The following is a 27,830-nucleotide window of genomic DNA, read 5'->3' on the forward strand; positions in this document are numbered from 1 at the left end:
GTGAGTCTTAAAGAGGAACTGTTGGCGGAAGAATGCGCTAGACCCTGAAGGGATTTTGTGAGAGGTGGTGCTGGTGGGTGGGGGAGTGTGTGTGTGTGTGTGTGGGGGGGGGGATGATAAACATCTCATACCTTGTTTCAAGTCATCGTTCATGCCGTTGTGAAATTCTGTGAGGTAAAGACTTCATGTTGACCTCTCTGACATGGTTGCTTGGCTTTCATTGGTTAAGCTGGGGCAACACCATTCTCGTGGAACCAGATAACCAGAGTGGAGCAGCCGTCATTGAGGTTGATAGCTGGTCTGGTATTTCCTTTTGGTTTACTTAAGGATTTTTGACCTTTCTTCATTTGTTGTGAGTTATTAAGATGTTATTTGGCCTTTACTGATCTTTCTAGAGATCAGTTTGTCTTAAAATGCCTGAAGATTAGGAACAGGAGTCTGTGGTTGAAGTCACAAAACCTTGTGGTATCAACAGGATGGTTGCAGGGTGGTCAAATATAAAGAAATGTGCCATTGTTGTTCAAACAGGATCAGTGTCCTTGTAACTTCCGGTAACACTGTGTGGGTTGGCACAGAAGAATGAATAACCAGGAAGATATGGAACACTGACAGAAAAATGACGTATTGAACATGGGGTAAAGCAAAGTAAAAACTGGCAACAGCTGGATGGGAAGAGTTTTTTCTGACAGCCACATAAATGAGAATTCTGAGGGAGATTTTTTTTTAACCACGCTCTTTTGTTGATCGATATAAAATCTGTTAACACATCTCTATTGTTCACTGTATTGACCTGGCCTCAGCATGTCATACGTTTGAAATGCATCGCTCACGCTCCATTGGTCAGGATTAACATTTAATCTGTCATGATTGTACTTTCAGCCATTGGATTACCTGAGAAGACAGTGAGAGGCTGAGGTGAAACACTTACAACTGAACAGAAACATTGCCTGGTAACCCTGACAACAGCGCCACAGACAAATGGCTGCCTTCAGAACAAAATGATCACAGACAGCGCTCCCATCCTCTCTTCAGATCCAAAAAACCCTTTCCTCACCTTCAGACAGTTATTACCCTCATAAGCCTATAATCACTACCAAGATATGCACTTGGAGAGGTCCAACCAAAAACTCTTCATTACATCAAGGCTTCATCAAGGCTTGTATGAATTAGCTTATGGTGTAGATGAGGGGTTGGCTAATGCGAGAAAACTCATAAAGAACTTAAAGCTGAGGTCTGCGATTCTAATCCAAATAAAATTCAGCAAATTGCTTTTCTCAGGATCCTTTAGCTGTCTGTTGAGTGTGGTCACTCAACAAACCTCGGGTGTTCATACACAGTCCTGGCTCTGTAGGTGGGAAACAAACATAGTGGCTCGGACCGAGTCAAACAATTCCAGCAGATCAGCATGTTGCCTCAGAAGCATGGAAGGGAGGGGTGTAATCTGATGTTGATTTGATTTGAGTTTAAATCAAAGATTCTAGAGCACTGTTCTGTAATATTTGGTTCAAATATCACCACAATCACTGACTGCATCTTTAATGTATGTAAGATGAGAAACTCAGTACATTTCATCATCCCAGGTGAAGTAATATACCAGCTCTCTGACAACGTGTCTCTTCGTTGAAGTGATTTATCCCCTAGTCATGTCCTGGCTAGCATTTCCTTCAAAGCAAGTTTAGATTTGTAACCTGTTTTTTTTTTTTTGCTGACTAGAGTTAACCCAAGCACATCAAAATAATCCCTTTCACCGTTGTTTATTTAATTGAACCAGTATGATAGGCTGATCTCAGATGAGGCATTGCAAGTCCTTGTGTGCTGTTTGTGGAGATGTTGACACAGTGGTGGGCACTCGAGAGTCAGGGAAAGGTATTATTGAGAATAGGTTGAAAATTGGATGTAATCTGAGAGTCATTGCCTGATTTGAATTGTTAAATCAGAGAAAACAGGAAACAGGCTAGTTATCTTGACTAATGCTGTTGACTCTGGTACTGATTGTGCCCTTATCAAACTGCTTTATGTACAAAGCATTTGTTTAAAGTCCTAATATGAAGGGTAAGGCAAATTAAATGTCACCTTTTTAGACAAACAAGTTTTTTTATGAGCCATTTTACTCAAGAAATGGGGTGGGAGGGATTTCAACTGAAAATTCCTTACAGAAGAATGTAAAGGCTTTTCCCATGATAATTTTTTAGGGATTAACCTGTTCAGTCAGATCCGTATGCTTGAGGTTAATTTGTGATTGACAGCTGGTCTCGAACCATAGCAATGTTTCAGGCCTTTTGCACATGCTGTTCTAATTGCATGTTAAAGTCTTCTCATGCCTACGCATCTCATTACCACGGTCGTTTCGTGCCAGTGCATGTCATCATCTGTGATTGACCTTGCTCTCAGAGTGTTTTAATCGCATAGCAATCTCTGAAGAAAGGTCCTGACATAAAAAGAGAGTTCCCGCATTGAGAGCGCTATCGTTCACTGTGTTTGAGCTAGTTTTTTTGATATTTTGACAAGCCAACTACCTGCTCTGCAAGTCTTGACAGAATGAAGCCAGCGATTTTCACACATCTCTGCATCAGTGAATTCTGAATCATAATTTCTGCAGCATGACATTGACCTATCTGCCTTCACTGCATGCACTGCTGTTTGTGAAACTATCAAATGTAGGCCTATAGGCCTGTTAACAGAGACTCCACTGTTTTGAACTTGTGTTATTTGTTCGTTATTATTTTCCAAGGCACGGAAAATGATTCATACTTGCAGCACTAGTAAGCTGTTAGGTGGCACATCTCCAAGTTAAATGATGCCACGCTCAATCCCCTTGATGGCCAGAAAATAACTATGTGTGTTTGCGTGGCGGATAAAAGCATAAAAGCGGATCTGTGGGTTCCTTTCAGGGCACTGGCTTTGTTTGCATGCAGGACGAGTCTGTGGCCTGCCTGCGCAAACAAGCCTTAACAGAGCAGAGAGTCAGACTCGTTCAGCTCCCCTGCTCTCACTGGCATAGCTGGCCATGCTTGGGCAGGGTTGGGGGTTAGCATGTGCATAGGGAATCCAGCACTTGAGTGGCTGGAGAGACAGCATACAAGGGAACGGAAAGGTGGATGGGGCTCGCTCTCTCGTGCTGGATGCTTCTGTTCAGGCTGCGTTTGTTTTCCGGACTCTTCTGTGCGTTGCTGTATTTGTGGCCGTCTCATAGTCTGGTATGTCTGTGTCACGGCTGCTGCGTCATGGGAGCCATAAAGTGGTTCTGGGTCGGACCATCGCACACTATGTCACAAATAGATTCCTTGTGGATCGTTCTGTGCATTGCCTTGGTTTTTACTAGTCAAGCAGGTGTTAAAACAGAGAAGTGAAGTTGAAAAGTGAAAGTGAGAATCAGTACTTTTTTTATATAATATACTGGTATTTGTATCACATAAATTATTTTTAAAGCAGAACTTTTCAGGGACAATGGTTTTACTACAGACAAAAATGATGCCTCCAAGATTAAAAGTTGTAGTGCATGATATTCACATTAAACATAATATGTCAGATGGTATCAAGGCAGAGAGAAGAGAAGAGTTGCTCCAGTTCTCCAGTTCTTGCTCTCCTTCCCGGGGACTTCCCATCGAAAAGTAGAAAAGCAGCCATGAGTGAGAGCAGCTGTGTTGATGCAGCCGCTGCAGAGCCAAGCATCCCCAATGAGCACACAAACACGGACGGACACGCCGCACGACTCCGGTCCTGACCCCCAGGGGCCAAATTCCATCACAGCTAACTACACTACCCTGCACAACACTGGGAAGAGAGGTCAACAGAGCACCTCTGAATCCCACCTTTAAAAAAGTGATTGAGTAGTGATGTACTCGAGTAGTAATGTACTTGAGTAGTGATGTACTCGAATAGTAATGTACTTGAGTAGTAATGTACTTGAGTAGTGATGTACTCGAGTAGTGATGTACTCGAGTAGTGATGTACTTGAGTAGTGATGTACTTGAGTAGTGATTAGGGCTAGGGATGCACCGATACCACTTTTTTACAAACCGATACGAGTACGAGTATTTTTATTTGTGTACTTGCCGATACCGAGTACCGATACCGATACTTCTTAGATTTGGTCTCCATGAAAGTGCAATTAATTTGGAGGCAGATTTTATTTTATCCTCTGCAGATTATGTCAAGCCTATTGTACAAAATTAACAGAAGGCTATCCCAAGCCAAAAATAAACAGAGCTTTCTGGTTTTAACACACAAAAAAAGCCTTCAAACAGACAATATCATCACATTAGACAAAATGCAAATATAACCAGATAAAGGCAATTCAATTTGCTGCATAGTTAACACAGTCTGCTTAACAAAAAGTGAACAGAACTATTACTGGATTAGCACAAGAGCACATTTCAGTTACAAAAGGATCAGAAGAATCTCCTGCTCAAGTACACAAACAATCACTTGTAGCGATCTCAGGCACTACTCAGAGGGGTTTCTGTAAATGATTACTTTATTGTTTACATCCATGGGAACTTTAATCACTGTGACTGCTCATCACTAAACCGCGAGCACGAAGAGGCTCAACAACAAGAAACACGTTATCTTATCCAGGTGTCCCCGCCCCCCGGCTACTCTGCCAGCCCCCCGCAGCGCATAGCAACCCACACATGAGCTGCCGCGGCTGACAGAGAGCAAGGACACAGGCACACAGGCACACAGACATCACAATGAACATTAACATTAACACATCAACACATACAGGTCGCTACATTACCCCCCCACTACAAAGTTCCTCGTCCACGAGGGAACAAACAAAGTCTGCATAACGCTGGGGCTGTCTCCTAGCCCTTTGTGGACGTGAGACGGGGGGTAACAGGCTTAACCCCGGGGCAGGGGGAGTGGGCTGAGACCCGAGGGCCACAGGGACCGAGTCAGGGTCACCCCCATCAGGCACTGGCTGTGGGGGGTGCGGTGTGTGTGTGTGTAGTGAGAAGGGGGGTAACAGGCTTAACCCAGGGGCAGGGGAAGTGGGCTGAGACCAGGGGCCACAGGAACAGAGTCAGGGTCACCCCCATCAGGCACTGGCTGTGGGGGTGCGGTGTTTGTGTGTGTAGTGCAGGGGGTTGGGGTTGGGTGCGTGGGGTACCTGGAACCTGGGGCAAGGCATTGCCTTGATAGGGGGCCAGTCTGTCTCTGTGCAGTGCAACCTTCCGTCCTCGTGGCGGTAGCTGCACCCGATACACCACCTCCCCCATCCGCTCCAACACCCTGCAGGGCCCCACCCACTGACTGTCGAGCTTTGGACACCGGCCCTTTTTTCTTTGTGGGTTGTACACCCAAACAAGCTCTCCAGCCTGGAAATGCCTACCCCGTGCCCGCACGTCATAATTGCGCTTTTGCCTTGCACCAGCACTTTCCTGATGCACCCGGGCAAACGCATGGGCAGACTCAAGCCTGTCCTGGAGCCTCCTCGCATATTCAGGGCCTGGGGGAACAACAGGGGCGTCTGGAGGCCGCCCAAAGGCCAGCTCTGCTGGTGTGCGGAGCTCCCTCCCTAGCATGAGGAGTGCTGGGGAACAAGTGGTCGACTCCTGGACTGCAGACCGGCACGCCATGAGCACCAGCGGCAGATGCTCATCCCAGTCTCGCTGATGCTCCGATGTCAGTATGGCCAGCTGCTGACCCAGTGTGCGGTGAAGCCTCTCCACGAGCCCGTCACTTTGAGGCCGTAACGGGGTGGTGCGTGTCTTCTGTATGCCCAGGCGGCTGCACATGGCAGCAAATACCCGGGACTCAAAATTTCTCCCCTGGTCACTGTGCAGTGTGTCAGGCAGCCCAAACCGGCTGAGTATGCCTCCCAGCAGGGCATCTGCCACAGTCTCTGCTTCCTGGTTTGGGAGGGCATAGGCCTCTGGCCACTTTGTGAAATAGTCAATAACCGAGAGGATGTAGACATTACCCTTGTTTGTGCGGGGAAGCGGGCCCATCACATCTACAGCTATTCTCTCCATGGGGGCCCCCACTAGATGCTGCTGCAGCTGGGCATGTGACCGCCCTGTTGGGCCTTTCCGTGCAGTGCATAAGTCACACCGTCTGCAGAAGTCCTCTACGTCCCGCCGAAAGTGGCCCCAATAGAAGCCTTGGCGGAGGCGGCGGAGCGTTTTGGTTACACCAAAGTGGCCTGACCCTGAGGCTCCGTGCATGCCCTGCAGTACAGCTGTCCTCAGGCCCTCTGGGACCACCAGCTGCCAACGCTCCTCCCCTGTAGCAGGCTCTTTCCACGCCCTCTGCAGCACCCCGTCGATCAGACGCAGCGAGTTGAACTTTGACCACAGCCCCTTGGTGGCCTGTGAGAGTCTCGCCACCTCTTCCCATGGCGGCCTCTGCTGTGACTCCACCCACTGATGCACAGGGTGTAGGTCGGGGTCGAGTTCCTGCTGTTGCCTCCATTCCCCCACACTCACCATCTGCAGCTCCCGGCAGTCAACCACTTCTGCCCGCCGCACTGCCTTCAGCTGCTGCTGCTGCTGCTCCTCCTCACACAGTTCATGCTCCCGACTCTCCCTCCGTTCACAGTGGTGGCACCCGTCTGCAGCACACGGGCGACGGGAGAGGGCGTCTGCATTGCTGTGTTGAGCTCCTGCCCTGTGCACCACTGTGAAGTTATAAGCCTGGAGCTCCTCCAACCACCTGGCGACCTGCCCCTCCGGCTCCCTGAATGACATCAGCCACTGGAGAGCTGAATGATCAGTTCTCACAGTGAAGGGCAGACCGCACAGGTAATATTTTAAAATGGCGCACGGAGAGCACCACTGCCAGGAGCTCTCGCCGGGTCACGCAGTAGCGCTTCTCAGCCTTGTTGAACACCCGGCTGAAATACGCCACTACCCTCTCCCCGTCTGCACCCACCTGAGACAGCACTCCTCCAGCACCCACCCCACTGGCGTCAGTGTCCAACATAAACGGGAGAGAGGGTCAGCTGGAGCCAGCACAGGTGCATCGCTGAGGGCCCGGCGCAGCTGGTCGAACGCCCCCTGGCATGCATCTGTCCAGACAAACTCTCTGTCCTTATGCAACAGCTGGAACAGAGGGGCAGCGATGCACGAAAAACCCCGTACAAACCTCCGGTAGTATGAGGCGAGGCCCAAGAAACTTTTCAAGTCCTTTTGAGTGGACGGGACGGGCCAGTCTGCCACTGCCTGCACTTTGTCCTGCACAGTGCTAATTCCCTCCCGCCCCACTCTGTGTCCCAGAAAAGTCACCTGACGCTGCATGAAATGGCACTTATCCGGGTGGAGTTTCAGCCCTGCTGCCCGGATCCTCTCCAGCACGCGCCGTAACGACAACAGAGCGGCATCGAAAGAGGGTCCATGTGCCAAGATGTCGTCCAGATAAACCAGGCACTCCTGACGTGGGATGCCAGTCAACACCTGGTCCATCAGTCTGGCGAAGGAAGCAGGGGCGTTGCATAAGCCAAAACTGAGGACCTTAAACTGCCAGAGCCCACGTCCAGTGCAAAAGGCAGTCTTTGGTCGGGCAGATGGGGCGAGAGGCATCTGGTAATAGCCGGAGCGGAGGTCCAGTGAGGAAAACCAGGCAGAGCCTGAGACTAAGTCCAGAGACTCATCCACGCGGGGTAGTGGATATGAGTCTTTCTTAGTTACCCCATTCAGTGGCCTGTAGTCAGAGCAGAGGCGCCACTCACCATTCTTTTTGGGGACCATGACCACTTGCAGCTGCCCAGGGGCTGTCTGATGGCTCGATGACGCCTGCCTGCAGCATGTTCCCGACAGCTTTGTCACACGCCTCTTGCCGTGCCAGCGGAAGCCGGCGGGGACGGCACTTTATCGGGCGGGGCGTCTCCGGTGTCAATCTCATGCTCCACCAGCTGTGTTCGCCCAACGTCATCCTCCCTCAGTGCAAAGCTGTCTTTAAACTCTACTAACAGCCGCCACAACTGCTCCTGCTGTTGTGAGTCCAGGTCATCACAGTTCTCCATCCAGATTTTCGTGATGGCAGACCGCGTCGCCTCCTCCTCCGTCTGGGGCAGCAGGGACACCTCCTCCTCCGTCTGGGGCAGCAGGGCCGGAGACGAGCAGCCCATGCTGTTGGGGGCCGGCACTGCCAGCAGGGGTGGAGAGGAGTTGGGTGCTGTCACCTCTGTCTCCAGCTGAGAGGGAGGTGACTGAACAGCAATGCTGTGGGCGTGGGAGTGGTGGCCTGTTAGGGAAACACGCACCCTGATGTCGTGAGGGGTTTTGGGAAAAGGGGTGTGGCCCGCGGCTCTACCGTGCCAACTTCTCGTGCCGGCAAAGTAGTGGGTGCAGCGACTGGTGGTGTCACGGCCGACAACGCGATGACAGGCCCGTCCTGAAACCTCAGCGTGCCTCTGCCCAGTCCAGCTGACAGCCCGTGGCCTTCAAGAAATCCAGTCCCAGTATGCACGGGTCCTGCACGCTTGCCACCCACACTGGGTGGCGGACAGCTTTCCCCCCCACAGTCAGTGTCATTTCGCCCCCTGCCTTTCATGGGTGGCCAGCCCGCCGTGACTGTGCGCAACTGCACAGTGGTGGGCTCTAACTGAGTCCAGCCTGGCACCACATCAGGTCTCACCAGTGTCACTGTGGACCCCGTGTCCACAAGAGCAGTGCAGGGAACCCCCTCTACGGTCACTGGGACGTGACAAAAGTCCCAACACAAGTCCGCCCTACACTACCACAGGCTCCGTGGGCATGTTGTCGTCTGCTTCTGGGGGAGTGGGCCCTGACTCCCCCGTCTGTGTTGTCGGGCCTTTCCTGCAGACGATGAAAAGGAAGAGGATGGGGCTGGGGTCCCGCACAGCCTCCCCTATGCGGACCCCGGGTCGTTCCCGGACCCTTGGGTGCTTTTGGGCACTGCCTGAGGACGTGACCAGGCTGGCCACACCCCCAACACACCCTGGGGATGTGTGCGGGGTACGGGTTGACTGGATAGACATAGCCCGTATCAGTTTCGTCAGCTCAGATGCCCATGCCGGCTTCTCCAGGCCATCGTTGGTGCCCACTGCCACTCTTGTTATGGGCATGCTCTCACTGTGGCTACCTCCAGCTGGCACACCCACACAAACTCCCTCTCCACTGCTAACTCCAATGCAGCCTGCAGAGATCGAGGGTGCTCCAGCTGTACCTGCACCCGCAGCTCAGTGGGGGACAGAGCTCTGATGAACTGGTCTCTTGCCAGCTCGCTCTGTACATCAGGTGGCATGTGTGCATATGCCTGCGAGTGAGGCTCTCAATGTCATTTGCTAATGCCCGCAGGGGCTCCCCTGGGAGTCTGTACCTGTTGCTGAGTTCATTTTTTAGCAGGCCAGGCTGCACACATTGTCCAAAGCGCCTCTTTAATGCAGCCACCAAAGCCCCATAATCATGCCTGTCTTCTGGGCTAACCCAACAAAAGGCATTTTAATGCATCGTCTGTGAGGCACATTGCAAGCTGCAGGGCTTTCCTCTCTCTCCGTCCACTCCCCTGCATGAGCCAGCAACTCAAACTGTGCATGGAAGGCCTCCCAATCTGACTTACCCCCGTACTTGGGTGTTTTCACTGAGGGCCATGTGCTATGGGCGCCGCCATGATTGACGTTCTTACAGTCACAGTCCGCCCCTCCCCCACTCCTCGGATGCTCAGCGCGGGACTTTGACTTTGAACCTGCAGCCATGCCAGCCTCCGAAGCCATCCTCGCCGCCGAATCCCGTAACCGAGATCTTGCCTGTTCCATCCTCTGAAACTCCTTAGACCATCGGCCAGGACCACTGTCTCCCTCCTCCTTAACTTTCACGCCAGAAAAGTTCTCCATGACGTTAAACAATGTCCTCCGCAAAAAAAACGTAGCCGCTAGCTAAACTGATAATTAACTACCAAAAAAAAACGATAAAGAACTTGTCTCCCTAGCTCACTCACTTTATTTATAGTTCACTTCTGACACCAATTGTAGCGATCTCAGGCACTACTCAGAGGGGTTTCTGTAAATGATTACTTTATTGTTTACATCCATGGGAACTTTAATCACTGTGACTGCTCATCACTAAACCGCGAGCACGAAGAGGCTCAACAACAAGAAACACGTTATCTTATCCAGGTGTCCCCGCCCCCCGGCTACTCTGCCAGCCCCCCGCAGCGCATAGCAACCCACACATGAGCTGCCGCGGCTGACAGAGAGCAAGGACACAGGCACACAGGCACACAGACATCACAATGAACATTAACATTAACACATCAACACATACAGGTCGCTACACACTTAACCTATGTGGCACAGTCTTTCTCTCTACCTCTCTCTCTCTGTGTGTGCGTGCGCGTTTTTTTCTTTTGCAAGACGTCAGTTAAGATTGGTTACTTCGGTCTTGCGCCACTAGCATCAGTGAACTCTGTGTACTTAGCACTATGGTGTGTCTTCAGGAGTTTAATCAAATTGCTCAAAGTACTTTCCTTTCCGCCCCTCGACACCGTAGCAGTGCAGATCTTATACTGTGCCTTACTCCTGTTGTCGTCATTTATCTTAAAATGAGCCCAAATCGCCGTTAAGGCAGCATAACGGAATTGCTAATCGCTAACGAGATGCTAGCAGCTAAATTTAGCGAAACCTGTATACTGAAATACTTTGACACTATGACAAACTTTCCTAACACAGTCAAACATCAAGCAAATGCAACACAAGACGGCAAATAAGCTACTTACTAGTCTGGCAGAGAGTGGTAGGACAGGTAGGACAATAAATCACATTTTGTGTCAGCATAGCCCAGCCAGTTTGATGCAGTGAAATACTGATGAGTGGTATCGGTGCTTGGTATCGGCAATTCAAAAACGAGTACGAGTACGAGTATTTTAACGAAGTATCGGCACCGATACCGATACTGGTATCGGTATCGGTGCATCCCTAATTAGGGCTGAACGATTAATTGCATTTGCGATTTAATCGCGATATGATAGAACGCGATTTTCTAACCGCAACGTTCGCGATTAAAAACGTGATCTTAAAAAAAAAAAAAAATTATATATATATTTTTTTTTTTTAAGATGGTAAATTTTGCCCAGTGTTTAAAAAGTGCATGCCTTGTGTTTATTCTTACAATGACTTTGTTTAAATTACTTAAATGCACAGTGGCAAAGCCACCGATTTGTTGTTCTTGATTCTGTAATAAGCAGTTAAATAAAAATTTTAATTGTGGGAAATAATATTTTACACTAAATGTATCTAATATTGTGTTGGTCATCATTCATTACGATTTGTTGGGAAAAAAATTAGGATAAAACAAAAAAATCGCATATTAAATCGCAATCGCAATATTTGGGGGAAAAATCGCAATTAGATTATTTCCCCAAATCGTTCAGCCCTAGTAGTGATGTACTTGAGTAGTGATGTACTCGAGTAGTGATGTACTTGAGTAGTAATGTACTCGAGTAGTAATGTACTTGAGTAGTAATGTACTCGAGTAGTAATGTACTTGAGTAGTAATGTACTTGAGTAGTGATGTACTGTAGTAGTGATGTACTCGAGTAGTGATGTACTTGAGTAGTAATGTACTCGAGTAGTAATGTACTTGAGTAGTAATGTACTTGAGTAGTGATGTACTGTAGTAGTGATGTACTGTAGTAGTGATGTACTTGAGTAGTGATGTACTTGAGTAGTAATGTACTTGAGTAGTGATGTACTGTAGTAGTGATGTACTTGAGTAGTAATGTACTTGAGTAGTGATGTACTTGAGTAGTAATGTACTTGAGTAGTGATGTACTCGAATAGTAATGTAGAATGGCACTCTGAGATTCTTTTGAATGAAGAGTGCATTACAAATAAAATAAATTATTATTATTATTATTATTACTTGAGTAGTAATGTACTTGAGTAGTAATGCCCTGTAGTAGTAATGTACTTGAGTAGTGATGTACTGTAGTGTACGCATGGAGCTAATTTATTTGGTTAATTATTCATCCGTGAGCAGCTCAGCTGTGAAAAGTGTGTGGCGACTGAAAGCAGACATGCTAAGACTTTGAGCTCTCAACACACACTTAGTCCCTGAACACAAACACACACTTTCAGCGTGTAATCCTCAAGCTCACCACGCTGATCCCTACATATACAGTACAGTAACGCACCAATTAGTCAGTTAGCTACTCCCTTACCTTACAGTAAATGACAGTGCAGTGAAGTCAGAAAAGAAAGTGTTTTGTTTGAAAGAGTGTTTGATTGGAACATTTTGAAGGTGTATTCATTCAGTGAATTGTTTTTCTTTGAACTAAATAAACAGTCTGCACATTTGTGTTACCCATAGCAGTAATTTGTTTGAGTTTTTTGATGAAGTTGTCTTTGCCTCTGTTTCTCTTGTCAGTGTGCCAGGGATTAAGTAACAAGCTAACCCTGCTGGGTAACTACGATGAGCATTACAGGACCCTGGTGAGGATGTACAGCAACTGCACCATCGTGCTGGAGAACCTGGAGATCACTTACGTCCAACAGCACCATGACCTCTCCTTCCTTAGGGTGAGTGAATGAAGCACTGATGGGCACTTGCCAATTGTACAGGGTAAGGACTGAGAAACAATCATGTTAATGTAGATAGATTAATAGACTAATTCATTGATTTGTTGGGTTGTTGATTGAGTTTTTGATCGATTAATTCATCAGATGTTTTAATGGCATTTATTCTCTAAACCTTTTGTTTTGAGAGGCAAAGGCAAATGTATTGATCATGACATATCAATGATCAATCATTTTACAGAGCATCGAGGAAGTGAGTGGTTACGTGTTGATCGCCGTTAACTTCATCGAATCGATCCCACTGGAGAACCTGCGGTTGATCCGAGGCCACACGCTCTACGAGAACCGATTTGCCCTCACCGTCATGTCCAACTACGACCGGAACTTCTCCTCACCCACCATGAACATCACCCGTGGCCTCAGGGAACTGCCCCTGCACAGTCTCACAGGTCAGAGCAGTCAAGTGTTGCAAATGAATGACAAATACAGCATTGAAGCCATTTATATGTAGTGTGTAGATTTTTTGATGGTCTTAGTTGGTCTAGGTCTGGATACATATTTTGTGACATCCCAGTTGAAGTTGTCTTTACAAAATGTTGTTGCCTTAGTGTATTAGAGTGTATTTATATTTCATATGTGTCATATATGTGTGTATATCTTTCATGTAATGTTACAGCACAATATTAAAGTCATACTGAAGCTTGATTGAAATAATAAACACCAAACTACTAGTAATTACACGTTCAAGGGAATGGATAGGTGACCTTTGCATTTTGTTTGTGTTCCACCCCAGAAATCCACAAAGGGGGGGTGAAAATCACCCACAACCATCTGCTATGTAACATAGACACCATCCAATGGAAAGACATCGTCAACAATGGAGATCTGGTGTCCATCAAATCAAGTTTTGCCAATTTTTGTGAGAGCATTATATTGGTTTAATATTATATTATAGTACACATATAACAGTACACACTCTTTTTGAAACTTTATAGTGTATGTTTTGGTTTTGCTCTGTTTTCCATCCAGGCCAAGGTTGTGACTCAAGTTGCTACAATGGATCTTGTTGGGCCCCAGGACCTGAAAACTGCCAAACTAGTGAGATACTTCCCATTTCTACTGTTCTACTGTCACACTAGATCTACAGAAATAGCACCTGTCTGAAAGCATAATATTTAGTAATCATTTACTTTCCATAGGAATCGCCAGTGTCAGTAAATACTGCTTATTAATGAGGAATTGCTTCTGCTTTTGTGTTTTTCCACAGTGACGAAGCTGATATGTGCAGACCAGTGCTCTCGCCGGTGCAAGGGCCCCAAGCCGAGTGACTGCTGCAATGAGCACTGTGCAGGGGGCTGCACAGGGCCTTATGCCTCACAGTGCTTCGTGAGTGAACCCACCTTCACGCAGCATCTACATAGCACTGCCATTTTGTGAGATCTGGTCATAGACAGAACACCACGAGGCTTGTGTCATGGATCTTGACAGCCATGATGTTATTTCTGATAACACAGACCCTGTCATGTTTTGTGTCTTATATATGGAGCAGTTCATACTGAATGTGCTGCTCCAGGGCATTATTTAATGTATTTAATGTATATTTAAGACTCCTTTCATCACTGTAGGCCTGTAAGGACTTCCAAGATGATGGGACTTGTAAGAATGTCTGTCCCCCTCTTATGTTGTACGACCCCAAGAGTCACCAGCTTATCGTCAACCCTCATGCCAAATATAGCTTTGGGGCCACTTGTGTCAAGACCTGTCCCCGTAAGTCTCTTTCCGAGTTGAATGTCTTAACACGGTCCTCGTGAGTTATTAAAGAAAAGTGTTCAGTATTCTGTGGCAATGTGTCTGAAATGCATTGTAAACAAGTGTGTACTGTGAGAGACCACGTAAAATTATGTTCAACATACTTTATACACACAGAAATAGTTCGCCTGGTAATGAATTCAACAGTTATTTTGAAACAGAAAGGAAAGAAATACGCTTTTAATAACCTAGTTATTGTACTGACTGTCAGAAAGTTTGCTGTAATACATTATGCCAACTTTAAAGGAAAGTGTGTTGGGTTTTTGTATTTGATTATGAATTGTCCTGTTTCTCTCTCTCTCTCTCGCTCTCTCTCTCTCTTTCTCTCTCTCTCTGACAGATAACTATGTGGTGACAGACCATGGGGCATGTGTGCGTATGTGCAGCAGTAACACATACGAGGTGGAGGAGAATGGCCTCCGCAAGTGCAAGCAGTGCAACGGACCCTGCCCCAAAGGCACTGACAAATCACTATATTAAAAAACACTACATATCACTACGCCCTTGGTGTCCATTATTCCAAAACCCCAAGATATTTGGGTCACTTGTGAGCTGACACTTAATGTCAGGTGCTGGTTGGTCACAGCACTGTGCACTTCATCCTAATTAAATGTACGCATACACTATCATATCCACCTGGATGTAAAAACATCAGTATGCTGTATTTCATCGGTGGATTACTGCATACTGTTGAGTCTTCTCTTTGTACAGTCAACCCACAACATACTGTCCTTACCTGTCAGAACTGCATCAATGTTGACATGGGTCACAATGTCACACCATGTGACCATCACTTTCAGTCAACTTTAGGTTTGACACTGCTAATACAAAATGGAAAGAATAGATGACAAATGTGGAATATTCCCAAATAGTTTTCCACATGTTCCTCCACCTGTGTAAACAAAGTGTATAATTACTGATATTGTTTAGATATATATTTACTTATACAGGTATAAATATAGATTTATAATATTATATTTATAAATATATCTTTATATATATAGTTTAAATATACAGTAATACATAGTAAATAATTACTAGTAAGTCATAATAAATATATATTACAAATTGACAAATAGTAACTAATTACTATTAAATAATAATAATAAGAATAATAAACATTTAATTTAAATATTTGGCCAAAATTAAATAGGAAAAAAACAGGATTAATATAATGTGTTGGTATCCTTTATACCAACTATGGTGAGGATTGTCTATCGCATTGTTCCTTTGTGAAGGCTTCTTAGCTCAGCATATTCTTCTTTCGGTGTGTATGTAGTTTTACTGTTTGACTGTAATGAAACAGTAGTATTAAACTGTACCTAACAATCAAATCAATAATAACATTTGCAGAGTGGAACACTAAACTGAATGCATTGCTTTCAATATCCATATATGCACAGCATTTCTGTGGGGCTCTCATTTGGTCCAGATGACACAAATAAAAGCACACAAATACAGACTTGTCACATATATATAGTTGAACTGTTATACCTATAGACATATACTACCACACACTATGAATATCATTCATTACAATGTGCTTTTACTAAATATTAATCATTCATTTTCTCCCCGTCTTTATACAGTTTGTAATGGACTTGGAATGGGGCGACTAGCTGATGTCATGACAATCAACGCAACAAACATCGACTCCTTCAAAAACTGCACCAAAATAAATGGAGACATTTCTATTCTGGAGACCTCCTTAAACGGGTGAGAAAACTATTTCAATTTCTTCAGTTTTACTTTGATGAATCATCTATACGCTTCCTTAAACTACTGTGTCAGGTGGTGACCCAAATACTGAAAATAACTTTTCAATGTATTTCAGTGACTCATTTACCAAGACACCAAAGATGGATCCTTCGAAGTTGGACATCTTCAGCACTGTGAGAGAAATCTCAGGTACAGCTCTACTCCAGAGACCTCTCTAGGTGTCTTATCGAAAGCAGTATAGTGTATAGTGAAGGGATACATTTAGTTACAACTTTTACCTAGGAATTAAACTTATGACCATGGATTCTTGAATGAATGAATAAATGAATGAATGAATTAATGTAAACTTTGAATACGAGTGAAGCCCCTGTGCTTCAGTAACTGATCTGTGGGGGGCTAAATAAAAGTCTACAATTCTTTGCCCTTCCAGTTCCTTTCCATGAAGAGGCATAGCAACCCCAAACGAACTAAATCACAACAACTAAAGCGTGACGCATTCCAAACCACTGAACCACAGAATGTATTTTATTAGCTTTCACCGAAGCTTTAAAAATTCAACATGAAATATTAATTTCTGACAAATGTGAATATTTCATATTGAGCGTGATTGAAAGGTGACTGGAGAGGTGGCTGAGAGACTGGAGAGGTAGCGTGTAGCTTGAGGCCCCCATGCGGCTCAGGGCTGTTCTATGTGTCTCTCCTCACAGGCTTTCTGCTGATACAGGCTTGGCCTGACAACCTCACCTCCCTCAGGCCCTTCGAAAACCTGGAGATCATCCGAGGGAGGACCAAGCATCAGTAAGCTTTTGGAAATGTTTAATACTCTTAGCACCTAGCACCTCTCAGCACCCGTCTAAAAACGAATTAAAGGTGCTCACCACAGTGTCTGTACACAATCCTGGCTCTGTAAATGGGAAACAAGTATAGTGGTTGGAGCCAATAACAGTTTGAGTCACACAACGTGTTGCCTCGTGCGAATGGAAAGGAGGGCTGTCATTTCATTGGCTAGTGACATCAAATGTCAAGAACCTTTTGCAAGAATTGCGGTCTCTGCTTTTAACACAGACAGAGTGCTTTATTAAATGTAAATAATAGATATTGTTTATTGACAGTGACCTCCTTAAGAAACAGTATCATAATAGAAAGATAACCAGAAATGCTATGATGTTTGTAATGTTAGAGCTTTGTTTGGCTGTGGGGGTTACAGCTCATATCGCTAAAGACATCTTTGGTAAACAGAACAAATGAAATTGACTGAGCAAATCCCGCTTTTGTCTTCAGGGGATCCACGAGTTTGGCCGTCCTGAAAATCCAGCACCTAGAGCATCTGGGCCTGCGGTCGCTGCGGGAGGTCAGTGATGGCAACGTGGTCATAATTAACAACCCGCGCCTCTGCTACACGGGCAAGAGCGATCATTGGAGGAGGCTCTTAAGGCTCAACAAACAGCTCTCCCGGGTGAGCAACAACGCCAACGACGGAGCCTGCGGTGAGAACTGGGGGAGGCAGGGAGACCCGTCGGTGTGGGGTTGTTTAGCAATGCCACACCTCCACACTTAGGGTTTAAGTGATGTTTGACTGATATGCAGAGGTGTGTGTCTGTAAAGCCCACTGTGTTAAGTGTTTGGGAAAAGTATCCATGGTATAGGTACAAGAACTAAAGTGATTGAAAAGACTGTAATGGGGTGGTCTGGATTTCTGTCTGGGTGTGAATGCATAGGCTTCTGCATTCACATGTATGTTTTTTTTTCAACTCACTAATTCTTGTATTCTGTGTGTGTTTGTGTGTGTAAATGCATGCGCGTGTGTGTGTGTTGTGCGTTTGTGTGTGTAAACCTGTGTACACGTATGTGTGTGTGTATGTGAATGCATGTGTGTGCTGTGTGTGTAAATGTTAATGCATGTGTGTGTGTGTGTGTGTGTGTGTGTGTGTGTGTGTGTGTGTGTGTGTGTTTTGTGTGTTTGTGTTGTGTGTTTGTGTGTGTAAACCTGTGTGCACGTGTGTGTGTGTGTATGTGAATGCATGTGTGTGCTGTGTGTTTGTGTGTGTGTAAATATGTATGCATGTGTGTGTGTGTGTGTGTGTGTGTGTGTGTGTGTGTGTGTGTGTGTGTGTGTCTGTATGTGTCTTGTACTTACCTCTGCAGTGCTACGGAACAGCACCTGTGATGACCTGTGCTCAGAGACGGGCTGCTGGGGCCCCGGTCCCTCCATGTGCTTCAGCTGCCAGTACTTCAGCCGCCAGGGCCTCTGTGTGGAGGCCTGCACACTGCTGGACGGGTGAGAACAACAACAACAACAACAACAACAACAACAGCAACAATCATCATCCTGTGCAGTTTCACAATAAGTACAATGAAAGGTGTATTGGAGGCCAGTAGTCATTCTCCTGGGAACAACAACAACAATTATCATCATCCCCAATGTAGTTTTACAATGAGTCCACTGAAAGGTGTATTTGATAGCAGAAGTCATGCCCCTGGGAACTGAACTTATGACCCTGACATTGCTAGCCCTGTGTCATCAGTTACCCATTCGGAACAGTTATTTTATTCATTGTTTTACAAAAACACTTAAAGCCTCTTTACAATAAGCTCACAGTGAGATGCAGTCCAGTCCATGAATGCTTCCTTAATGGGGCTCCTTGTCAACACAGCGGCCAGACTGCAGTTGTTTGCTCGCTGCTGTAATGGTTGTCTTGTCTTGGGCCCCAGGTCTCCGAGAGAGTATGTGCTGAACAAGACCTGTCTGGAATGTGACCCGGAATGCAAGCCGCAGATTGGCAGCCCGACCTGTTATGGACCAGTATGTCCCATTATTATCCTTCTCTTACACAGTGGAGTTATAAAAGGGAGGTTTTCCTGCAGAGTCTGCATTTCAAATACAGAATAACATGTTAAGCAACCCAGACCAGAATGCAGAGGGTTTGTGTAAAGTTTAATTAAAGTTTGTATTTAGTTTCTTAGAGGCTTATCTGATTGTGCTGTTGATAGCTGTTTGGGTAGTGATCATTATAAAGAATCATTACAACACAGACCCAAGCTTAAATGCTTATGTTATCAGTGGATAATTGTCATTTGTTAAAGATGATTAAATGTGGATATATATGAATGAGCTGACCCTCCACCTAAGCGGCCTGCTGTATCCTTCTTGTAGGACCATTTTTAAGAATAATTACAACACTTCATATGTATATATATATATCATATGTTAATGAGTCATTGTGAATATATCTTCCCCTCCACCTAAGCAGTCTGCTGTATCCTTGTATGAGCATTTTTAAGAAACATTACAACACAGACCCACACTATGTTTCCAGTGAACATAATTCTCATATGTTCATGATGATTAAATGTGAATATATTTGAATGGGGTGACCCTCCACCTAAACGGCCTGCTGTGTCACTCTCGTAGGGCCCGGACCGGTGTGTGGAGTGCCTCCACCTTAAAGACGGACCCCACTGTGTCCACCGCTGCCCACACAACATGCCCGGGGAGAACGACCTGCTCATCTGGAAGTACCCCGACCAGACAGGGGAATGCCAGCCATGCCATGTCAACTGCACACAAGGGTAGGACTGAAGGAGACATTGTGTATTTATTTATTTATTTATTTAGTTAGTTAGTTAGTTATTTACATACTTTTTTAGTTAGAGACTTTTAATTTGTGGGACTGTGACTGTAGTTGCAACAAACACATTATTGGATGTATAATGTGCATATGACAATTACAAATAGTCAAACTGCTTTAAAGCAGTAGATATAAATCCCTTTGTTGATTGGCTGTCAGCCTTTTATTCTCTGTTTCTAGCAACCTCCCTTATTATTTCGTCCAAAACAATAAATAATCACAAAAACGGATAAATCACAGCAACATAAATGGGTTCCACCTTTCTAAGGTTTCATATCTCCTTTGATTTTATCTGCAGATGTAGTGGACCTGGTTTGTCTGGCTGTGAACCAAAAAGGTAAAGTATTGCCTCATGAATCTTGTCGGCTGTTTTCCCTACAGTCTTTTTATTATCTTTCTTTGTTTTTCTTTGTGATAAATCTTACAATAAGAGACATGCTGCAACACTTCTCCTTCTCTGTATCCTCCTGAGCATGAAAGGAAAGAGAAATCCAAGGGTGAAATGTGAGGCTTGTGTTTTGTCATGTTCAGGGCGTTATTTCAATCGGATTGATCCAGATCGCCACTCTGGCACCTCTAGTTGTTGTGACATATATGCAATGCCTTTTTGTGCAACCTGAAACATGGCTGGCTATGAAGTATGTGTTTGATGCACAAATGGAGAATATGGCAACTGATGCTGTGGCATCTGTGTACTGTGGCATTTAAAAGCCTAAGATCTACTGTATGTGAAATGCCGATGTGTATGTATGTGTGTGTGTGTGTGTGTGTGTGTGTGTGTGAGTGTGAGAGAGTGTGTGTGTGTGTGTGTGTGTGTGTGTATGTGTGAGAGAGTGTGTGTGTGTGTGTGTGTGCGTGTGTGTTTGTGTGTGTGTGTGTGTGTGTGTGTGTGTGTGTGTGTGTGTGTGTGTGCATGTGTGTGAGAGAGAGTGTGTGTGTGTGTGTGTGTGTGTGTGTGTGTGCATGTGTGCACAAGCTCACGTATGCTTAAGTGTTGTGTGTGTGTGTGTGTATTTGTTTAGCATACTCCAAGGAAGGAGTGGCATCCTTGTGAAGTATCTGCTAAATACCTCGTCCCCTATTCTAGTTCCCACATGCCGATGGTGGCCACCGGCGTGGTGGGGGGACTGCTCGTGGTTGTCATCCTCGCTCTCAGCATCTTCATCCTCACTCGCCGACGCCACATCCGCAGGAAGAGGACACTGCGCAGGCTTCTTCAGGAGAGAGAGGTGAGAGGAGGTCGTTAGTAGTGCTTGGAGCTATGTGGACATGGGATACCCTATTTTCTAACACTTGGATCTGAAGATTGGAAGATTTTTAATTGGCTTCCACTATGATCTTAGCCTGACGATGTCATACTCATAATTCTAGTCAGAATATGAGTCTGATACTGCTCCATTGGGCGTGTTTCAACCGAACCAGGAAAAAAATGCCTCTTTGCTCAATTGGATATACCTAGAACCAATCAGAGCACCGTAGTATGACCATAACGTAGACCATCGGGACCATCTGATACATTAAACTTTTACCAGATCCCGTAGGAAGGACGGCAAAAGCATCTTTTCGATCGACAAATACCTTGATCACGTTTCTCTGTTCCTCTTTCAAAATGAATGTGCTGTCAATGTCTTCTAAAACAGACTTGAATCTCCAAATTTCAGCTCTCCAGCGGCAGCCATGTTTGTTGAAAACCAATTCAACCCAAACGCTTTGGTGACGTGGTTGATTACGTTACGGTTGATCATCTGTCCATCATCGTATAAAGCCCGCCCTGACAATTTGATTGGTCTGGTGACTCTGGTCAGGTTTTTGATCAGGCATAATTTCTCCCCAACGGAGCAATGCCAGACCGAACTTCCCGACCTAAAATGTTGTGGGCGGGGCTAAGTTCATCTGGCATCCAGGCTACTATGATCTACTATGTACTTTGAAATGACTCACGGGAAAACAATCCAGTTGAACATGAAACGAGATGGAACTATTTCCTCCAGTGACGTTTTGGATTGTAAAGATTCTTGTACAGCTGCGTAACTCAAGGCGGGCTTTGCCTCGCAGTGCATCCTGTTTCGATAGTGGTTGATTGACTGCTTGATTGTGCAATGGGATGCCATCATGCCACCAAAGATAAGCCAGTGAATCAGAGCCTTTTTTGGCAGCTCTGTTAGACTGAAGTAGGGTGCTTCCCAACATTAGTCTCTGTTACACGTGTGTAATTAATTAATCTATTTATCATTATCATTATTATTTTGGATAATAATAATCCATATCAGAATCCAGTGGGTTGATCACAGCAGTTGATTTTGTGCGTTTGTCCTCATAGCTGGTGGAACCTTTAACTCCGAGTGGGGAAGCCCCTAATCAAGCGCTACTGCGCATCCTGAAGGAGACAGAGCTCAGGAAGATTAAAGTACTGGGCTCAGGGGCCTTTGGCACCGTCTTCAAGGTGGGTGGTCAACGCAGACACAGGCTGACAGATGGATGGATGGATGGATAAATACATTGATTGATTGAATGATTAAGTAATTTATTAACGTTTGATTGATTGATTGATTGGTTGATTGATTGGCTGAAAGATTGGTTGATAGACTGATTTATTAGTTGGTTGATTATTCATTACCTGATTGATGATTAAATAGCTGAGCTGCAGGGTAAATATTTGTGATTGTCTATGAATTTTATGTCTGATCCATGATGTGATGTTCTTCAGGGTCTGTGGGTTCCTGAAGGAGAGGATGTGAAGATCCCAGTTGCAATCAAAGTTCTGAGAGAAGTCTCATCTCCCAAAGCCAACAAAGAGGTCTTGGATGTGAGTCGCTGTCTTTCTCTAAACCACAGGTGTTTGCCTCTGTCCTAAAATTTCTTCTGCACAGAATCTACAGAAGTTGGACCTTTTGCATCTGTAAAGGGTGCATCATCAGTAACAGAACACTACAAAACAGAGGATCAAAGAACAACTCAGTTTAACACAACGTGCCAATGGTATTGCATTTCAACTGTTCACATTCTCCCAATCACTAACTCTTACCCTGATGCGTGTGTTTGTGTGTGTGTGTGTGTGTGTGTGTGTGTGTGTGTGTGTGTGTGTGTGTGTGTGTGTGTGTGTGTGTGTGTGTGTGTGTGCACTTGTCTTTGCCTCTGTGTGTGTGCATGCATGCCCGGTCTGTGTGTGTGTGTCTGTGTCTGTGTGCGTATGAATGTATGTGTCTCTGTGTGTGTATCTGTGTGTGTGTGTGCATATATATTTCTGCATGTGTGTGTGTGTGTGTGTGTGTGTGTGTGTGTGTGTGTGTGTGTGTGTGTGTCACAGGAGGCATACATGATGGCGAGCGTGGAGCACCCCCATGTGTGCCGGCTCCTGGGCATCGGCCTGACCTCCCCCGTGCAGCTCATCACCCAGATCATGCCCTTCGGCTGCCTGCTCGACTACGTCCGCGAGAACAAGGACAACATCGGCTCCCAGATCCTCCTAAACTGGTGTGTCCAGATTGCCAAGGTGAGGCCGCCGCCCCCTGCCATTCATCCTGGCTTCTTCTTGTGTGTTACTTGTGTGTAGGGTGCTGCCGGACACATATGCTCAATATTATACAACTAAATACTTAACATTTTTATGAGCGGTACTGTCTGAATTTGTTGTGCTTGCACTGGGCATTGCTGAGGCTAAATGCATGACCTGTGGGCTTTGGGTTGAGTCACAGTTGGTAGCAGCATATGGTGCCATTGAGTTTCTCTGAAGCTGCTATGACACCAGCTAAAAGGAACACATTCAGCAGCCAGATTATATTTTTTGTTACTATTAACCCTATTTGATACCTTTACTCAGAATACCATATTGGACACATGTGTTCACCATAATTGGACATATTTGTTCAACATCATTATTTAATATATAATGACTGCATATACAGTAAGTGTTTTTTTATTTGCTCTGCATCCTTTCTGAACAAATAATCTTCTGATGTACTTTTTCCCACTCGAGTGTATTTCCTCTGCCAATATATGAGAGATTTTCCGCCGTTAAACAGAGGTTTTCTCTGACCTGTCTATTGTTCTGTTACCTTGCCTGGTTCAGTGGTTTATATAGCCTACCCTACCCCCAGCTCCTCCAGGAGCTTCGCTCCTTCATCTCGTTCCTGTTAAACTCGACCTTGCCTCCAGCTATTTGCACTAGGCTCCAAACACACCACCTATCCAGAGGGATCAGCACTAAGGCTGTGTGCAGCTGCTCGTAGCCTAGTTAGTTCGTTTGCGTGTTTGTGAAAGCACACAGAAACATTCACAAAGTGTATTTAGAGAGCAAATATATCATTGAATGCAAGGTTGAGTATTTAGTGTTTGTTATCAAATAGTGAAAATGCAAATGTTTTGTGTGTATATGTTCATATTTTACCAGACACGGACAGAGAAAAATACACACTGCCAGTGTTATTTCATGCCTTTAGAATTACATCATTGTTGTCAGTCTAGCTTTACAGAACTACCTGTTAGGCCCACATGTAGAAACAGACCTACGTGGTCATAATGATATTTTAGGCTTATATTTTTTATATTGTTATGTTTTTATTTAACAGCTTTAACTGCTGTCCTCAATGCTAAAATAGTCCACAGACCTGATGCAGTAAGGGGAGATACTCCAGCTAAAATGCATAAACACATGGAGAGAATGTCTTGTACGATATAGCACTCCCCACATTATACCCATGGTCCTTTGCTGTTTGTCCCACAGGGTATGAGCTACTTGGAGGACCGCCACCTGGTCCACCGAGATTTAGCGGCAAGGAATGTATTAGTGAAGACTCCCAACCACGTGAAGATAACCGACTTTGGGCTGGCCAAACTTCTCAGCGCTGACGAGAAGGAATACCATGCAGATGGAGGCAAGGTTAGAGACAGTTGAACAAAGTCTTGTTCATTAAATTCAGGAGATGTTTCCATTATATGTCTGCTAATGTTGCACTTTGGATATGTTCTATATATTATATGTGTTGTATAAGGATGTGGATGTGGAGTTGAGTATTCGTGTAGTATGTTGAAATGCCCTTTATATTAACCACGTTTAAGCACTGAAAACAAGAAACCACCTGAATGATGCAGGAACTCTATATAGTATTTCAGGAGTTAATCATTAATGGATGGTTAAGGCATTGGCTGCTCTGTAAAACAAATGTAATACTGTTAATGAAATACACATGACAAGAACTGGCCTCATTTCAGGGCCAAATGAAGATAAATTAACACACTTGGGCTTTTCAGGGCTTGTTGTTTCATCATTTTGGAAAGATAGAGAGCAATTTCCAGAGAAGCTTCAGATGAAGGATAGTTTGACTTGACTGGAGTGTGACAGTTTGTGGTCAGATTTATATTCATTTGAGTTGCCTGTATTTCTCGAATAAAGGCACATGCATTTCTTATGTGACGTTTTTCTGTCTCTGTCTGGATCGTGACCACTGCAAAGGGTCCATAAAACAAGCAGCGCTCCGTAAAGTCGTGTAGTACTACAATCACATCATAACAAAGAGAAGAAGAGGCACACACACACACACACACACACACACACACACACACACACACACACACACGCTCACACACACACACACACACACTCACACACACATAAACATACTCAAATGTATCGTGCTTTCTTTACGTACAGGTCCCCATCAAGTGGATGGCGCTGGAGTCCATTCTCCACTGGACTTATACTCATCAGAGTGACGTGTGGAGTTACGGTGAGTCTTAAAACGCATTAGACATGCAGGGGCCTAACCACTAACCACTCAGCCAACGCCTCACATCATTGGGTGGTTGACAAATATCAGGTGGAAAGGATCGTCTGAGTGCTTCTAAATGAATACGGGACTACTGAAGAGATGTAGGGATGGGGAGGACGAGTCCGTTCTGTTAAGCGCTAACTTTGGTTAGGAGACTGATTGAGCTGAACATTATGTTAGTGCATGTCATACATAGTTAATGAATCTCTTTCTCCTCAGGGGTGACTGTTTGGGAGCTGATGACGTTCGGGTCAAAACCTTACGATGGATTCCCGGCGAGCGTCATCTCTGACATCCTGGAGAAAGGAGAGCGTCTGCCACAGCCGCCCATCTGCACCATAGACGTCTACATGATCATGGTCAAATGTGAGCTCCTAACTAACTACACATGCACCATAGACGTCAACATGATCATGGTCAAATGTGAGCTCCCAACTAAATACATCTGTAAATGTGCAAAAAAAATCAAACCTTCTTTGTTCAGACTAATGATCTTCAGGCTTGAGGCGTGTGTTAGTGGAACTTCAAAGCTGCTCAGGCTTGACAGGCTGATCTGATCTGATCTGATCTGATTCTGACTCAGGCACTGCTCTTGTTGGTTGAGCGACTTTGGTTCACTGCAGCCTAATTGGCTGACATGATGATGCGTACAGCAGATGAGCCACAGTCTTAACCCTCTATTCCATTTGTCTTTGTTGATGGTGAACAAAGTGCAGACAGTCATATTTAAACGGTGTGCTTATATGTGTTGTGTGTGTGTGTGTGTGTGTGTGTGTGTGTGTGTGTGTGTGTGTGTGTGTGTGTGTGTGTGTGTGTGTGTGTGTGTAGGTTGGATGATTGATGCGGACAGCAGACCACATTTCAGGGAGCTTGTTGCAGAGTTCTCCAAAATGGCTCGTGATCCATCACGCTACTTGGTTGTACAGGTAATGCGGTTTAATAGTAATATCAACCCTCCACATTAGTACTCTTTAGCAGCTATGTTTCTCAGAGAAGACTGATGTGTAAAATGTGGAAGTGCACTCAACATGAAATAAAGACTCCTTGAGTTGAGTCCTCCTTAAAGGGAGGGCTTCCTTAAAGAAGCATTATGAGTTTGGGGTTTTGGTTTAAAACTAGCGAGCTACCTACCTAAAAAGCAGGCAGAAACCTTGCCAACACCACCAACAGCCCAGTTGGCACAACAGCTTGCTAACATCTTTTGGCAATATTGTTCAATGGCAATGTCGTGCTGTGGAGGCTGTTACATTTTGGCTGGGTGTTCCAACCGAAACTACAGAACTACATAGTGCATAGTCTGGATGGCTAGGGGGAACAACAGCTGTGTTTATCAGTCCTTCACATGACCAAATTTCATCAAAATTAATTTGAAAATGATACCAAAAGTTGCCCAGATAACATACCTTACTGGCAGTTATAAATTGTTGATGGGAAAGGAAGACAAAGAGACACCCTGTATGCAATTAGAATGGAGTTGGAGTTGAAAAAATATTTTTGGTGGATGACTTGGTGGTTGACCTGGCTGACTGGTTAAACATGACAAAGATAAATGTGTGTTTTAAACTCCCTACTCCCCCAGGGGGACGAGCGGATGTGTCTGCCGAGCCCGACGGACACCAGGTTCTACCGGACCCTCATCAGCACCGAGGGCATTGAGGGTGTGGTGGATGCCGAGGAGTACCTGCTGCCCAACAAGGGCTTCTTCAGCAATGGCCAGCCCGGCACGCCTCACCCACAGCAGCCCCGCCCGGCCACGGTGACTAGCGCCACCACCCGCACATACACAGCACACGACCGCCGCAGGCACACAGCACCTCCAACCCCTCCCAACACCCCCCCGTCACCTTCACCACCACTGCATGTGTACACCAGGGCCAGAGTAAGTATACAGAGACTCCTGCACTTACGCACGGTAGCTTTGAGGTCTGGTTAAACCTGTTGGCCGTCTGGCAAGTCAGGCTGTTGGAGGTGCAATATGCACACCAATTCTGTAAGTGTGGTTAGAAATAGACAGTTGTGCACAGTGTCCCTGTGCATTGAATGAGTCTCCTACAGGTGTTTTAATCTATTTGTTTATGTTTTACTGGCCATGAGTAATCAGAACATATGTATGGAAAACATATGAATTACAGAGCAGAGGAATATCAACTAATAAATATAAAACAGCTGTTTAATGGGATCGTTATGGTTGTTAGAAAGATTTGTGTTTTTGACAACGATATATTCTACATGTTCTTCTCTGTCTAGCACTTTACATATTGGGTGAATGATCTGCATTTTGCACAGTGAATCTGACAATCTGTGCTTTTATTCTCATGCACAGAATGGTCACCCAGTTCGAGAGAACAGCATAATCCTACGCTACATCACAGATCCTACACATGGACTGCTCGAAAAGGATAATCCTCTACCAGGTAAGGATCATCA

At 45.3% G+C, this 27,830-nt stretch overlaps 1 protein-coding gene across 4 annotated transcripts in view; it reads left to right on the plus strand.

The window, feature by feature from the left end:
• The window catches only part of LOC105896901 (epidermal growth factor receptor), a 43,161-nt gene that overhangs the window by 12,647 nt on the left and 2,684 nt on the right, over window positions 1-27,830 (plus strand). For 2 of the 4 annotated variants that reach the window (XM_031583565.2, XM_042710169.1), the window contains exons 2-26: window positions 12,330-12,481; window positions 12,720-12,927; window positions 13,272-13,397; window positions 13,508-13,576; window positions 13,746-13,864; window positions 14,104-14,245; window positions 14,628-14,744; window positions 15,877-16,003; window positions 16,122-16,195; window positions 16,714-16,804; window positions 17,288-17,493; window positions 18,152-18,284; window positions 18,719-18,809; window positions 19,419-19,576; window positions 19,934-19,972; window positions 20,723-20,864; window positions 21,956-22,078; window positions 22,343-22,441; window positions 22,943-23,128; window positions 24,359-24,514; window positions 25,286-25,361; window positions 25,623-25,826; window positions 26,232-26,329; window positions 26,983-27,282; window positions 27,727-27,817. In XM_031583565.2, coding sequence (XP_031439425.1) covers window positions 12,330-12,481; window positions 12,720-12,927; window positions 13,272-13,397; window positions 13,508-13,576; window positions 13,746-13,864; window positions 14,104-14,245; window positions 14,628-14,744; window positions 15,877-16,003; window positions 16,122-16,195; window positions 16,714-16,804; window positions 17,288-17,493; window positions 18,152-18,284; window positions 18,719-18,809; window positions 19,419-19,576; window positions 19,934-19,972; window positions 20,723-20,864; window positions 21,956-22,078; window positions 22,343-22,441; window positions 22,943-23,128; window positions 24,359-24,514; window positions 25,286-25,361; window positions 25,623-25,826; window positions 26,232-26,329; window positions 26,983-27,282; window positions 27,727-27,817 — 3,327 coding nt within the window. The remainder of the gene's footprint in view (window positions 1-12,329; window positions 12,482-12,719; window positions 12,928-13,271; window positions 13,398-13,507; window positions 13,577-13,745; window positions 13,865-14,103; window positions 14,246-14,627; window positions 14,745-15,876; window positions 16,004-16,121; window positions 16,196-16,713; window positions 16,805-17,287; window positions 17,494-18,151; window positions 18,285-18,718; window positions 18,810-19,418; window positions 19,577-19,933; window positions 19,973-20,722; window positions 20,865-21,955; window positions 22,079-22,342; window positions 22,442-22,942; window positions 23,129-24,358; window positions 24,515-25,285; window positions 25,362-25,622; window positions 25,827-26,231; window positions 26,330-26,982; window positions 27,283-27,726; window positions 27,818-27,830) is intronic. The other 2 variants (XM_031583568.2, XM_031583567.2) reach the window with 2 other exon arrangements.

This window comes from Clupea harengus, chromosome 17 (assembly GCF_900700415.2).
Source record: "Clupea harengus chromosome 17, Ch_v2.0.2, whole genome shotgun sequence".
NCBI classification, from domain to species: Eukaryota; Metazoa; Chordata; class Actinopteri; order Clupeiformes; family Clupeidae; genus Clupea; species Clupea harengus.